General features: G+C 29.1%; 1 protein-coding gene across 1 annotated transcript in view; it reads left to right on the plus strand.

Moving 5' to 3' along the window:
- The window catches only part of LOC111678283 (serine/threonine-protein kinase WNK1-like), a gene marked incomplete at its 3' end in the record, with an annotated part of 219,934 nt that overhangs the window by 43,368 nt on the left and 159,116 nt on the right, over positions 1–17,450 (plus strand). The window contains exon 4 of the mRNA XM_046950156.1: positions 11,742–13,026. Within this exon, the coding sequence (XP_046806112.1) occupies positions 11,742–13,026 (1,285 nt within the window). The remainder of the gene's footprint in view (positions 1–11,741; positions 13,027–17,450) is intronic.

Here is a 17,450-nt window from a genome sequence, read left to right on the forward strand (position 1 = left end):
CAATTTATAAACAATGCCCTTGGTAGATAGAAATGTCAGGATAACAAACTTACTGCTGCGCATAATAGGAATAACGTAAATGATCAAGTTAAAGCGGATTTATTAAATCATGAATTCCATGAGAAATCAATTAAGAATTGACCGATGGTCTTCATATTTTTTTAATTTTTTGTTTTTAATATTTTGTTTTTAATATTAAAAAGTTTAAGATAGTGCATTTTTATAAAGAAATGCACTTTTTGAATGCATTTTTGAAATCGTTCTCCCTGTTTAAAATTTTTTAAAAGTGCATAAGTAGATTATTTGAAGCTTTTTATGCAAAATATAAAAATATATTGTTGTGAAGTGCATTACATCTATTTTTGTCGTTTTTTTAAATAATTTATATTGAAAAATTTTTAAACTTTATTGATATTTTATGCATTTAACAAAATATAAAACTGTTTAAAATACATTACTGATCACAATTGGGATGCAAATATTTAAATTCGATTACAACTAATGTACACTTTCATAAAAATGCATTTCTAAATAATATTTGTTAATAAAAATGCATTTTTATTGCAATGCATATTGGGTGCATTTTCTACATTTAACTCCATGTTTAACATTATTGATAAATTTATGTAAAATAAAAAATTATATATTTTTTATGGGCATTTGAATTAACTTAAATTAAAAAAAAATAAATTTTCAAAATATCGCGAAAAATGATAATTGCATATTCGTTTAATATAAAAAATTATTTTATATAATATAAAAAATAACAAAATACTTTCAACAGGGAGAAAATAAAAAATATTATTTAGAAATGCATTTTTATGAATGTGTACATTAGTTGTAATCAAATTAAAATATTTGCATCGCAATTGTCATTATTAATGTATTTTAAGCAGTTTTAAAATCTGTTAAATTCTTAAAATATCAATAAAATTTACAAATTTTTCAATAAAAAACATTTTAAAAAATCGAACAAAATAGATGTAATGGCCGTCACAAAAAAAATTATATATTGCATAAAAAGCTACAAATAATCGAAAATTTTAAACAATGAGAACAGTTTCAAATGAGCTCATCCATAGTAAAAATATAGTTATTGGTGGCACTTTAACTTGAACAGCTGTTTCGATAGCAACTTCAACATTATCAACATCATCTCTTGTTTGAAGAGGAGTATAATAGTTTGTATTATCAGTTCTCTGAGAACTGTTATTATTATGCAGAACTGTTATTATTATCAGCACAAACCCAATATACCCTATATTGGGTTTGTGCTGATGTTTGTAACATACAAAAATACATGTCCTATACCCACCTTAGAATCGTTTTCTTATGGTCGTCACGCCCAACTATGCTTTCGTACTTGTTCCTTTTACTCATGTTTTAAAAGGCAACAACATCTTCTACACGTTTGCGTTTAATTTTGTTATACTTTTTTTAATAGAATTTTGTATATGTATTTTAATAAAAGGGTTTAAAAAACTTTATAAAAAAACAACTTTACACTTGAAGTGATAGTGAAAGAATGTACAAATTTTTAATTTAATTTTTTTTTAAATCATGATACTAACAACTATTAAAATAGAAATAAAATTAAAGCCGACAAAATTTTAATATCTTTATTAGTCAAATTGACTTATTTTCTAATTTCATTAGTCTCATTCAAAAAAGATTTTGTTGCACAGAGTAATTTAATATCTTTATTATTGTAATTTTATTGCTTAATAAAATGTGGTAAAATATTTTGATTTATTTACCAATTTAATGCACATTTTAATACAAATGAAATAATTTGACCTACGTTGACATTCTTTGCTTTAAAAATCACCATTCAGTGCGACTTTTTTCCGAAAAGTCCCCTTTTTGTGCGACTTTTCGAAAGTTTTAACGGTAACGCTGCTAACAAGTTCTAACAAAATATGGATCATTACGATTTCTGTAGGAACGTAGTTATCTTACATTATTCCTTCGTAGAAGATGTATTTATATCAGACATCGGCACTAGTATTGTTCTGAATACGAAGATTTTCGGCAGTTTTAATTTATACAACACGATTGCATACGAACTTCTCAAAGAGAGCGTCAAAAATACAAACATTTTATTTAGTTGTTTGGCAGCATTTAACATAGTAGGTTGATGTCGCTTTGTTTCGAAATTGCAAACGCAATTTGAAAAAACACAACTTCAAAAAGAAGTATGAATGTATAGTCGGACGTAGCCGACCATATGATACCCTACACCAGTCAGTATGTATGTATGTTAAAAATGGGGATTATTTAAAAAATAAAGCATTTGATTTGTTTTTTAACTTTATTTCGGATTATTTTCATTTTTTTGCAAAAAAGAAAATTTTTACAAGAAGGCTCAAAGGGGTGTAGGGCAAAATATGGCCCTATCCTTATAATTGTTGGTAAGGGGAGTTAAGTCTACTTCAATATTATTTATGTAGAATGTCATTAGTGTTTATAAGTGAATTTTGACCTTTAAGTCATTTTCTGAAGGGGAGTTTGTATGGGGGCTAGGGTCAAATGAAGCCCGATCATTACAAAAATCGGTAGTGTCATTTAAAGTTCCATAAAACTAAGTTTTTTCGACTTTTGTTGACATAATAGATCATTTAAATTAATTATAAGCCCAAAGACCCTATTTTGGGGGTACGGTTGTATTGGGGCTAGTCGAAATAATGGACCGATATTAACCATTTTCAATAGGCTTCGTCCTTGGGCCAAAAAAGGCGTGTGTGCCAAATGTCATCCAATTATATTGAAAATTGCGGCCTGTACTTTGCGCACAAGGTTTACATGGACAGACGACGGACATAGCTTAATCGATTCAGAAAATGATTCTAAGCCGATTCTAAGGACAAATATTTTTGTATGTTACAAACATCAGCACAAACCCAATATACCCTCCCCACTAAAGTGGTGTAGGAGCATTTACAAAAGCAATTTACAAAAGCAACATACACCCTAAATAATTTTTTAGAATGCATAACAATAAAAGTAAATAAGATCATTCTTATTTGATACTTTTTTGTACATTTTAATTTTAAATATTCCTTCCATGTGAAGAATTTATGATTCTTAAGTCCATTGATTATATTTTGTTAATAGATATTCCCAATTTATAGTAGTGCAATTTAATCTTTAAAATTTAAATATTTTTTCAGTGCAATTGCATTGAAAATAAATAAAAAAACAGTTTTTATTTATTTTGTATCCTGCACACATGTCACACATAACATACACACAAACAAATATAAACTGTAGCAGAAAGAAATATTAACCGTTGTACTGTAATACCACCGTCAAACTGTATTACCACCCTCAAACAAATATCAGATGTATTACTAACATATTACTGCTTTATCTCCTTGTTCTTGTTATACCCACATACCTTCGTGAAAACAGAACAGCATGCAAACATACAAAAAAACCCACAGCTGAATAAAACCAAATACATCTCCACACGCACATGTACATCTTTATCCAATTCACAGTGTTGTTGTGGCTTTTTTTAACAAAGCATGAAAAAATGTGGATTTTTTATGAAATTTTCAGAGGTTGTCTCAGATTTTTGCTCATATCTCCGTTATTTATAGACCGATTTTGCTGATTTTTAACAGCGATCTTCTCGAAAGCATGTCATTGCCATGTGTATTGTGTTACATGATGTATTCACCCTGTCAGCAACTCAACTAACTTGAAATACATTAAAAGCCAACTTTTTCATCAACTAGTTGTGTTTGATTCTTCAATTATTTTTAATGGAGCCAACTGACTATTTTAACATGGCGATGTTCTACACAGTGGTCAATTGACCGACTCTGCATGACTTTTCAACTAGTTTAATGTTAGTTACTAAAAAGTTAGCTTAAAGGTAACTCTTTATTAACTAACTTAAAGTTAGTTTCAGAAAAGTCATGTAATAGTTTTCTTTTGTATTCCCTACTGTATTAATTAATAACATTTTAATTAAATATATTTAAAATTTAACTACTAGTTGTCTAAATTACATTTCGCTTTAATTATTAAAATTTAATAATGATATTAGTTGGTTAAAATTAATAAACATCAGTTTTCTGCAGGGGAACTAATAATAACACCGGTATCCATAAAATTATGAATGATTTATTCATTATTTCCCATTGATCCAAATCTAAAATAAATTTTGAAATGTTATGTGTAATGTTAACTGTTAATGTATTATATTTACAGTATTAATCAGCAGAATTTAGAATTAAGGGACCGAGTTTTGAAATATTTAACCTTTTATAATTAATTTTTCCAATTTACTGACTCTAATTTCACAACGTATACAAGAAAATAACAAAAATGTAAAACAAAATTCCAAATAATAAAGAAACATGAGAAAACATGTCGAAACAAAATGCTCTCCAGATAATTTTGGGGTTCTCCCGCATTATATGATAGTTAGCTTGTAGCTAGTCTTTAAAAGTCGGTTGTTTACGTTAATAAATACCAAATTTTGGAACACTTCTGCATTACATTGTTGTTCGTTTATAGTCATTCTACTAAATTTAACAAATAAAATCATAATAATTGAGAAACAAGAGAAAACATGTTGAAATACAATTAATTATCTCCAAATAATTTTGAGGCACTTCTGCATTACATTATAGTTAACTTGTAGTTAGTATTTAAAAGTCGGTTCTTAACGTCACCAAATACAAAATTTCGGGACAACTCTGTAATACACTGTAGTTAGCTTATAGTCAGTCTGTAAAAGTAAACTGGAAGTGAATTTTTCCCGTAGTCGACTACAAAATTGCTGGCAGGGCAGTTTCGTATGTTTGGATGGCTGTGTGTTTCATTGCCTTGTGTATATTGTTTTTGTTTCCTGGTGTATTCGTATGTTTGGATGAGTGTTGCAGAGATATAAGCCGATATAAAATGATCATTTTAGATCGGCGGCTTATTATAGAAAATATCGGCGACGGCTAAATTGTTGGCTCAATTTAAACTTTTCTTCATAAATTGACTTTATAAGCGTTTATTATATTGAAAAATCTCTGTATAATAGTCTGTTATATAGAAACATTTATAGTGTTTTCACAATTTTAATATTAGCACAATATTGTGTGGCAACACTTTTTAATTTGCAATAATAATTTAAAACAGTGGCAACTACGTTCAAATTGGTGAATTTATTTTCCGAAATACATTTGTGATTCCAATCATTATCAGCGGCAACGTTTAAGCCGGCTTAGCTTTTGAGCCGAAAGAAGACGGTGGCGGCGCGGCTTGAAAAATATTATCGACGGCCAGCCGCGGCCGATTTGAGCCGTTTCGGCTTGTATCTCTGGAGTGTTGGTTTCATTGCGTTGTGTATTTTATATTTTTGTGTATTTCGTTTCGTATGTTTGGATGTCTGTTGGTTTTACTGCCTTGTGTATTTTGTTTTTTGTGTGTTTATTTCATTAGGGTTGTTGTTGATTTTGTATTTTTTAAATACACCATGGTGAAGGGTTTATAAGATTCTGCATAGCCGAATCTACCACTTTTACTTGTTTTTACTGGATTCCGCTCGCGTACTTTACAAAATTTACTTAAGCCACTGGACAATTTTCTGACTCAGCGTCTTGATAAGATTCTAGGTCATCTCAAAGACACGTATCGAAAGCAATTTTCAAACCTTCCCAACTATTTTTCAATTAAATTTCTCGAACTTCGAAGTAGTGCACGTCATGATTTTTCTCTATTAATTTTTAATTTTATTATAAAGAATGTCTAAGAAAATAATCGTTAAGAATATATTCGATAAATTGACAAACATTTTTATACCCTTCACCTTCGTGAGAAGGGTATATATAAGTTTGTCATTCCGTTTGTAATTTCTATAATATAATTTTCCGACCCTATAAAGTATATATATTCTGGATCTTTATAGATAGCGGAGTCGATTAAGCCATGTCCGTCTGTCTGTCTGTTGAAATCAGTTTTTAAAGGACCCCAGATATCGGCGAGATCCGAATCTTCAATAATTTTATTAGACATGCTTTCGAGAAGATCGCTATTTAAAATCAGCAAAATCGGTCGGTAAATAACGGAGATATGAGCATAAATCCGAGACAACCTCTGAAAATTTCATCAAAAAATGTAATATTTTGTTAAAAAAAGCAACAACAACACTGTAGATTAGAACAAGTAAGAGTGCTATATTCGGCTGTGCCGAATCTTATATAGCCTTCACCATAGTGTATTTTAAACATGACGCCAACAGCATCCAAACATACAAAAAAATACACAGCTGAATAAAACCAAATACATCTACACACACACGTGTACATCTTTTTCTAATATACAGTGTTGTTGTCGCCGATATCTGGGGTCCTCTAAAAACTGATTTCAACAGACAGACATACGGACATGGCTTAATCGACTCCGCTATCTATAAGGATCCAGAATATGTTGTTATTTTTGTTTTTCTGTGTTTTTCTTTATGTATGTTTAGATGTCTGTTGGTTTATGTGCCTTGTGAGTTTTGTGTTTTATTTCGTTTAGCGTTGTTGTTGTTGTTCTTTTTGTTTAGCTTTTGATGTAATAATAATGTAGTCGGGAAAAAATTTAAAATTTATAAAATATGTTTAAAATACACTATGGTGAAGGGTATATAAGATTCGGCACAGCCGAATATAGCACTCTTACTTGTTTTAATTATTTTTTTATAATAAAATCTTATTCATTCGAATAGAATATCCCGGTAAATCAAATAACAACTATAATATTGGCATAATGATGATAAATAAAAATATTTTCAACTATACATAGACAGGAACAGGTTATAAATGTTCGTATTCTGCCTAAATAAATCTAATAAATTAGTAAATTGTGTATTTTAATCCATATACAAAAATTATATACAATTTTTAACACAGGTTTTGAGGGTTGTTATATAATATTCGTCTTAGTCGAATTTAGCACCTTTACCTGTTTTAAATATTGGACTAAAAATGTGTAATTTTAAAAATGGATAAAGAATGAAACGCGTTATTATTTCTGCTCCAAATGCAGCTACAAATTTCATATTATTTATAAAACTATAACGTATTGTTCGTGTCGTAACATTATAAAAAGTTTTTATATATTTTTAAAATAATTTTCAAATTGAAAAATGATTAAAATGCAACTTAATTAGACAATTTCGCTCAAAGTTCAAATTTCAATATCAACAAGTAAGAGTGCACCATCGAGTATTTTAAACATATTAGTTTTATAAATTTATTTTTTTTTTAATTTTTTCCTGACTACATTATTATTACACCAAAATCAAAACAAAAGGAACAACAACGCTAAATGATACAAGTATGAATATATAGTCGGACAAAGCCGACCATATGATAACCAACACCAGTCAGTATGTTAAAAATGGGAGTAATTAAAAAAAGCATTTGATTTGTTTTTTTTTTTAACTTTATTCCGGAAAATTTTTACTTATTTTTGGCAAAAAAGAGATTTTTTACAAGAGGGCTCAAAGGGGGGTAGGGGAAAATATGAGCCTTTCCTTATAAATGTTGGTAGAGGAATTAACATCTTCAAAGTTATTTATTATTAAAAGTTTTATTAATGTTTATAGATTAATTTTGACCTTCAGGCTAGGGTCAAATGAGGCCCGATCATTACAAAAATCGGTAATGCCATTTTAAGTTTTATAAAAGTAAGTTTTGTAGACTTTTGTTGTCATAATATAACATTTAACTTAATTATGAGCCCAAAGGCCCTATTCGAGGGGGCACGGTTGTATTGGGACTAGGCAAAATAATGGACCGATTGTCCACTTTTAATAGGCTTCGTCCTTGGGCCAAAAAAGAGTGTATACCAAATTTTATCAAATAGTCTTGAAAATTGCGACCTGTACCTTGCTCACAAGGTTTACATGGACATCCATCCAAAGGCAATTAAACCAACAGAGTCTGATCAGCACTTGTAGAGTCGAGGTCTGTGCGCGACGTTTTTAAAATACATAAGAACAAAATTTTGAGAAAGCCGAATTAATGTAGGAGAATATAAGAGGACATTTGATAGTTTTTTATACCCTTCACCTTCGTGAGAAGGGTATATATAAGTTTGTTATTCCGTTTGTAATTTCTAAAATATAATTTTCCGACCCTATAAAGTTTATATATTCTGGATCCTTATAGATAGCGGAGTCGATTAAGCCATGTTCGTCTGTCTGTCTGTTGAAATCAGTTTTTAGGGGACCCCAGATATCGGCTAGATCCGAATCTTCAATAATTCTATTAGACATGCTTTCGAGAAGATCGCTATTTAAAATCAGCAGAATCGGTCGGTAAATAACGGAGATATGAACAAAAATCCGAGACAACCTCTGAAAATTTCATCAAAAAATTGTTATAAAAGCAACAACAACACTGTATATAGAAAAAGATGTACACGTGTGTGTGAAGATGTATTTGGTTTTATTCAGCTGTGTATTTCCTACTAAAATACACAGCAAAAAAATATGATTTGCATTTTTTGTTAAAATAAAATAATTTTCCCTTTTGTTTTGCAAATATATTTTTTAATGAATAGAAAAAAGTATTTAAAACGTTTTCAATTATATGAGAGTAGATTGTGAGTTTTTGTACAATAATTTTTATGCGAATAATGTAAGTTTGAAATTTAAAACTAACACAAATTTTTTCCAAGTGCTTTTTAAAACAATTTTTTTTACGATAAACAAAAGCAAAATCTAAGTCTCGTCAATGTTTACCAGCAATGAATACGAAAGTGTTGTTTTTTTACTCTTGCTTGTATACTGTTAAAAACAAAAACAACGTATTTCTAGTGTTAAGCGCATATAAGTGTATAGAAAACACACTGTCTATAGCTAGGTTAGGTTAGGTTAGGTTTTTCAGACTGCTTACTAACACGAGTAAGTCTATACTTGGGTCCTATTTGGTCCCTTTGTAACGTCTGTAAAGAGAAAAGATAAGGGAAAACATTTGGAAGGGGAAGAGTAGTGATAAAGAAAGCGCCTGATGACGGAGCGATTCCAGGGCCGGGCAGTTACACAGAAAATGAGTAATAGTTTCCTCTTCTTCTTCATTTTTACAGCTCCTACAAAAGTCATTATATGGAATACCAATACGTCTAGCGTGGTTTCCAAACTTTGAATGACCTGTAAGAACTGATAACAAAGCGCTCAGAGATATTCTGTTTAGCCCTAAAATGTAGGATGTTTTATGAGAATCCATACGAGGCCACAGTAGCCTAGCGATCGAGCAAGTGTGCTCCTGAGACCATCGCTCCTGGGCTGAAATGAAGCAGTAATCAAGTATTTGCTTCTTGATGACCGCTAAGGGGACACCACAGAACTGGTCAATATCCAGTATGGTCATCCTCGTGCCGGCTTTTGCCAGAATGTCAGCAGTATTATTGCCAATTGTTTCCCCGTGTCCTTTGACCCAAATAAGGGTAATTCTTGAATATCTCGCCATCTCGTTTAGAGTCGCCCGGCATTCTTGGACAAGTTTTGATGTAGAATACACACCTATCAGGGATTTGATAGCGGCTTGACTGTCAGTATAAATTCTGATATTTCTGTTGGATATCCGATAGTACCTAAGCCAATTAGAAGCCCTTTTTATAGCTGAGATTTCAGCCTGCAAAATAGTACATTCGTCGTTGAGTCGGAAAGAGATTTTCGTATCAACAGGAGGAACGACAGAATCACATAGGAATTTTAGATACCATAGTTAATAGATTCAAAATTTAATTAATTGTAACCAATAATAAGATCAAAGAGATGGAGAATGTACAAACTTGTTCTCAGCTATGGTCAACAGAATTTTAGATACCATAGTTAATAGATTCAAAATTTAATTAATTGTAACCAATAATAAGATCAAAGAGATGGAGAATGTACAAACTTCTTCTCAGCTATGGTCAACAGCAGTTTCAAATCTTCAATTTCAGTTTTTTTTAAAACTTTGTTAAACAGATTTCAAAATCTTTTATAGACAATAAATAAAGCTATTAAATGGTAAGAAAATTAAATCAATATTTCCTACAGATTAGCTGTACCTGTGATTTGAACTCGGAGGATTTCGGGAAAATCGCGTTTTTGTAATATTTTAGAGAATATGTATTAATTCATTACTGTGGTACATTTAAATAAAGTATTTCCAAGTATAATAGTCTAGATAATATAAAATATATACACGAAGTTTTATTAAAATAGGACATTCATAAGTTCAAAGGTAAAGAAATAAACAATAAATATCTGATTTATTATACTTTGTTTAATCAATTAAGGTATAAAACAGCAAAATAAGTTTTTATTTTTGTAATTTTTTCTTTTATTTTACTAATGGCAAATCTGCCCCACCCCCTTGGCGCATTCACCCCATGGATGGGGTGGTATCGCCGTTTTTAGTCAATGCGGAAAAGTTAAAAAAATATGTACATGAGGATAACTTAAGAAAAATTTAAAGGAATAAAACTAAAGTCAACATATCGCAGTTTTCGAACCAAGAAAAAAAATTAAGAATATGTATTGTGGTTTTGGCGTATGGTCCCCATTCTACCCTATTCAATTATTCGGGTTTTTGTCTTATTCGGTTTATTCAACAAATAATTATTTGAGGTTTTGCGTTAGCCGGGTAATAATTTTAAATTATTCGGTTATTCGAATAAAAAGAAACTAGATGTTTTTATTGCTATTAACAACAATTTTCTTCATATACACCCTGTAAAAATTTTGAAAAAAGCATTCACACATGGAAAAGTTGATAAGCATGTGAAAATAGATTCCACTTAAAGAATTGTGTGCTCCGTTTTTTATGTCCTTATAAAAGGATTTTAAAGTTTAAAGGTATACAAACGAATATTTAAAATATTTATATATATTTTATAATACAAATATATTTATTTTAACAAAAAATGCAAATCATATTTTTTGCTGTGTATTTTAGTAGGAAATACACAGCTGAATAAAACCAAATACATCTACACACACGTGTACATCTTTTTCTATATACAGTGTTGTTGTTGCTTTTATAACAATTTTTTGATGAAATTTTCAGAGGATGTCTCGGATTTTTGCTCATATCTTAGGTATTTATGGACCGATTTTGCCGATATCTGGGATCTTTATACCCTTCATCTCCTCACGGAATACAAAATACTTTTACGACTAGAAAACGATAGGCAATAATTGTCAATAAGGAATTAAAAAATTAACATTATTTTAGAACAAACAAACCTAATATCAAAAACAAAAAAAATTAAGGGAAACATAGAAGTGTTAGGTTAATCTCTTTTTCTGTTAAATTATTTAAATTAATCAATCCCGTATAAATCTTGCGTACATCGAAATAACGGAATACATAAAAAAATCTAATGCTTCTTATAAATTTATCGTTCCCACGACAATTGGATCTTCTCTCCGGAACGACCCGAGTCATATAAGGCGAAAAATTGTCAAGCCAGCGACAGCTGTATCAATCGAAAGTTTTTTCCCCAAGAAAGACCTATCGGCCACAGTCGAACTGTTACTATAACAACTAAATATTCTTTGTTACCAAATTATTCGTTTTTATCACTTTTGATATTAACGTTGTCACAGCGTTCATCTTTTTTCGCCTATATTATAGAATAGCGTTTTTATGAATCTGAATTTTTTGTAGAACTATATTAGTATATTTTAATGCAATATGAATGTAAATGTCATTACATAAATTCTTTTAAAATATTTACAATAAATTTTTTTCCAGATATCTTAAACGTTTCAAGAAAATAAATCCAAAGGTCCTTAAGTCTTGGTGTCGCCAAATTTTAAAAGGTTTACACTTTTTACATACCCGTCAGTTGCCCATAATTCATCGTGATCTAAAATGTGATAATATATTTATAACCGGTACTACTGGAAGTGTCAAAATTGGAGATTTGGGTCTGGCTACCCTAAAAAATCGCTCACACGCTAAATCGGTTATTGGAACACCGGAATTTATGGCGCCAGAAATGTATGAAGAACACTATGATGAGTCAGTTGATGTCTATGCTTTTGGTATGTGCATGTTGGAAATGGCTGTGTCGGAATATCCATATAGTGAGTGTAAAGGACCAGCCCAGATATACAAAAAGGTTATATCAGGTATTAAGCCTGCAGCTCTAAGTAAAGTAGAGGATCCCAAAGTAAGAGAAATAATAGAAAAATGTATTGAATTAAAAAAAGAAGATCGTCCAAGCTGTAAGGATTTACTAAACTCGGAATTCTTTGAAGAAGATATTGGGATTCGAGTAGAACCAACAGCGACAGAAGCTTTTCTAAATAACCCCGATAATAACGTTATTGAGTTCCGCCTACGGTTTCTGGATCCGAAAAAGCGTTCTTCAAAACACAAAGAAAACGAGGCAATACAGTTTGAATTTGATATTAAAAAAGATGATTGTGAACAATTATGTCATGATATGAAGCAGGAAAATATAATATCTGAAGAAGATGCCAGAGCTGTAGTAAGACTGTTGAAAGTACAAGTATACTCTCTTTCAAAAGAACGAATTCAGCGTCAGACGCAATTGCAATTACAAAATGAAAAATCTCGTTTGGAAAAATTAGCCCTACAAAATCAACGAGAAATGCTTCCTCCAAATGTCGAAGAGGAGGAAGAAGAAGACGAAGTTGACTCTGAAGAGGACGAGGATGCCAAGAAAATCAACCAACAACAAATTCAATTAATACAACAACCCCAGCAACAAATTACTTCACAAAGCGACGATATGCAACGAAATGTGGAAAATAATAGTGAACCTCAGCAAAACCAAAGTTTTGTAGGTTATCAGCAACAATCGATGACATCTCCAAGTAATTATACAACTAACACACAAGATGCACTATCGCCACAACAAGCTTTGTCACCAACAACTGCTCCCTCCCAAACTCAATATTACAGTTCGCAAACCTCTCAACAGACATTGCCTAACGTCTCCAATATGCAGCAAGTGAACTACGTACCACAACAACCAACACCACAGCAAACGACTGTAATTCTAACACAGGTGCGTATTGATATAGTGGACTTTCCAGGCATATCTATTATACATATTGCAAGATCTACATATATTTAAAAAATTTAAATTCTTAACGAAAAAATATTTTGTTTAAAAATTCCGATTGAAACTTAATTTTAAAAAATTTTTTTTGGATAATTTTAAATTTATAAAAATAGTCCTTAAAAAAATATACAAAAATTTTAATTCTTATAATAAATAAATTAATTCTTATAATAAATAAAAAGGAAGAGGACTTTATAATTTGTGTATTTACTATTAACATAATTCTACTAATACCATTTAGGAAAGAACAATTACTACAGATATGTTTCAGTGTTAGAAAAAATAACAAGAGAAAGGCACCCCAGAATATCGTACTCAGGATCACATCATATCACGTTAGATAGAAAGTTTCCTTTTACACTCCCGAAAAAGCAAATGTAAAATCTAATAGCAAAAAATACACACTGTTGCGATTGTCATATCTTTGCTTTAATGCAATACTTAAATGATATTTTTAAGTGCGTTGTGTTATCAATAAAAAAAATTAAATTTAATAATAGAGGTAATAATTATTCCAATGAAATACATGGAGAAAAAGGCAAAACGTTTTTTACAAACCGCAAAACTGTGGAAATTTTGTATGTTAAATTTGGTACTGTGCATTTAAATTTTTCGAGGAAAACAATTTTACGTTGTCTCGGCTAAAACTAAATAAAAATGAATTTATATATGTATGCTTCTTTTGTTTCAATTCAATTTCCCTTGTTAATAAAATGTGTTTTAATTTTCATCAAATCAGTACGTGAGAGTTTTATTCACTAACTTAGGAAACTTTTTCAGAAATCTCTAAATTTATGAGAAAAAAACAATTTTTTATCTGCACCAACATTTTATTTTTTCTACATTCTTCCTTTCAATAATTTTTTCCATTATTTTGTTCAAAAATTTTAATTTTAAATATACAAGTTTTAAGTTCAAGTCAGTTTGTTTGAAAAAATATCATACATGTGAATAACATAAAAAACGAACAAATTATATTATTAATATTTATTTTAATTTTTAGGAATTTCTAAAATTTCAGTTCTTAAGTTGTTTTGTTTTACTTACAACCCTGACACTTCAGTTAATATTTTCATAAAATTTTATATATAAATATTTAGTATAGCCAAAATATTAGGCCTAGGTTCTTCAATTATTTTGTTATTATTATATTTTTGTATCTAATTTTATTCACAAGACAAATAAAATACCTACAACAACTACAGGAAACATTAATTGTTGTTTTCATTGTGTTTTGCTATGTAATGACGAAAATTTGGAATACGATGGGATCTTCCAAAAATTTATATTTTTAATTCTTTATTCAAATTAAACCTTTGCTAGAAGGCAAAGAATTTCAATGTCTACATGTTCTTACCAAATAGGATCTTTCAAATGTACCGTTTGTAATTCTGGGCAACGTTAATGTAGGATTCCTAGTAGATCTTGAAAAATGTAAAAGATGTAATAAATAGGGTGGTATACGTGTACAGTGATCTCAATACTTGGCAAATTTTTATCGAAAAACTTATTTTGTAAAAAAAGAAAGTTGATATCATCCGTGTTCAGCTCCAACACAGTTTTGTTAAACTTAAACATAAAAAACAAAGCCAGAACTTAAATTCTTTCAATTCCATTTTTAATTTAATGTTATAAACTTTAAAGTATGCCAGAGAAAAACAAACTTAACCAATTCCAAAAATATTTAGAGGTGTATGTGTACAGAAATAACTAAGTTTAAACATGTAAGAGTGTTATATTCGGCCATACCGAATCATCCATACCCACACGCAGAGAAAAAACATAGTTCGGCATGGTTAGGACAACTATTATGTTTTTTGTAACAATATTTTGTTGTCATAACCAAACAATTGTTATTTTTATTGAATTTCAACAATAATTTAGTTACTGAAAACATTAATATGTTTATGACAGTTATTCATTTGAGAATGATTCCCTGAAAAATAATTATTTTTTCAACAAATAAATAATGATAATTATGTAAACTTATTATATTATTTAGAACCATTTAAACTATAACTAATAATAATAACTAATAACCATTAAATGGTAGGTTTTTACCCAAGACAATTACCGATGAATTCTTTAAAATCAATTGACCCGAGACGGAACATTTATGCACGCCACTTATACAATTAGATATTGTAAATTGTAGACCATTACCAATATATTGTTAACGATTACTCATATACGAGAATAATAGTTTAAAAGAAAAAATGGAAAATTCAAATTTATAAATCAGTTAACTAATTAACATACAATAGTTGACCGTGTCGAAGCTTTTCTTAAATCTAGCGATTCCATACAATTTGACAAAGTCTTTCCGTCTATCCCTATATTTAAATTGTTGTAATATTAAAGGTTGGATTATTCCATATTAAAAACACAAACAAATTGACACTGTTTTAAAACATTTTTTATTACAATTATAAAAACATTTTGATGTTACTTTTTTATTGTAGTCGGTTAAAAACCTATCAATGTTATTTTTTATAGGGGCTTACCCCTATTTTCACCAAGTTCTGTTATTTCTTTAACTATCAGTTAGCACATTTTCTTTTTCGCCAAATTCAGTTTTATTTTAACTAACAAAATTAAATTAAACATTTTAGTTAAATTTAACATAAGGAAATGTTTCTGTTATGAACTTAACTGGCAGAAATATTAATATCCTTTTTTATTGTAGTCGGTTAAAAACCTATCAATGTTACTTTTTATAGGGGCTTACCCCTATTTTCACCAAGTTCTGTTATTTCTTTAACTATCAGTTAGCACATTTTCTTTTTCGCCAAACCATTAAATGGTAGGTTTTTACATGTTTACCCATTTAATGTTTAAGATATAAGTAAAATATGTTAACTATTAAAAATATTTTGGTATCGCCATATTTATATCATTTGTAATGTTTATCCGTACTAGATCGAACAACACAGTGTTAAAATAATTGTGAAAAATAAATAATATCTAAAAGTATAATAGTAAACAATATAAAATTCAATAGAAGTATAAAACATAAAATAGGGTACATAAAAAATTAGTGTTAAAAAATAATTAAATGCATGAAAGTGTGGATATATATTTTTTACGGGAATACCAGTGCTTGGAAGTTTTGTGTTTGTTCAAAAGAAAACTAAAATATAATTAGAATTTACGCCAAGTACATATTAACCATATTTTGTTTCATATGCAACCATAATATGGTTACTTAAATGTGACTACTTGAAACCATAATATGGTTACTTGAAACAATAATATGATTACTTGAAGAAATAATATGATTACATGAAACCATAATATGGTTACTTGAAACTAAAATATAATGCTACAACATTACACTATGATTAAAAAAACTATATTAATAATATATTCGGACTATATTTAATAGGCTACGATTAATCGTCGATCGGTTAATCGATGAAGTTTTGACGATTAATCGCTCGAATAAATGAAAATTTGCAAATTTCAAATAACAAATAAACCGAATAATTTATATCAATTAACCGATTAACAAAAACTTATTATTAAACAATAAAATTACTGTATGTCTTATACAAATTTCAATATTTTTATAATAAATTTACATTCTGTATTATTTTTATAATTACTTTTTTATGATAAGCAATATTTATTGGATGATTTTTACAACAATACTTCAGAAACATACACTGAAAAAATTCATGCCTAATATATACGAAAAATGTCGTACATTGTACGAATCGTTCGTTGTTTCGCACCACGAAATTCTTTCGTAATATATATGAAATTGTACGAAATATTTTAGTATAATGCAAAATATTTTTGAAAAAATTAATTTACATAAATTGAAAAGAGGGAATTTTGAATAAATATGGTAAAATTTACGATATATTAATTTATTCAAACATCTTTTTTCATTTTAAAATAAATTTTCTAATTTTAGTTCAAAATTATTCTCCACACGAATTTTCATTTTTTTATGAAAATAATTCAAGAATAATATTATACTTTTTCCTCAATTTTATAAAAATGTTGTAGTTTTATTTAATCATAATATAATTAATATCATTATGTTTAATTTCGCTAAAATTTAAGAAAAAAATATTACAAAAGGTTTTCGTACTTTCGTAAAAATAGAAAAGGGTTTTATTAAATAATATTTCGTGTTGTACGCGAAATTTTTGTAAATATTACGAAAAAAGAAGTTACGAAATTTTTTTTCGTAAAGTTGAGCATGGATTATTTTCAGTGTAGTAATAATTTGCTTTGATTTATCTACTTCATAGAATGGGTTCATACAGAATCATTTCAGATTTCTGAAAAGAAATCTTGAAAATAATGATACCGCCTTTACTTCTACATCCATTTTTGAGGAACAGTTTCTAGAGAAT

This window comes from Lucilia cuprina, chromosome X (assembly GCF_022045245.1).
Source record: "Lucilia cuprina isolate Lc7/37 chromosome X, ASM2204524v1, whole genome shotgun sequence".
Lineage (NCBI taxonomy): Eukaryota > Metazoa > Arthropoda > Insecta > Diptera > Calliphoridae > Lucilia > Lucilia cuprina.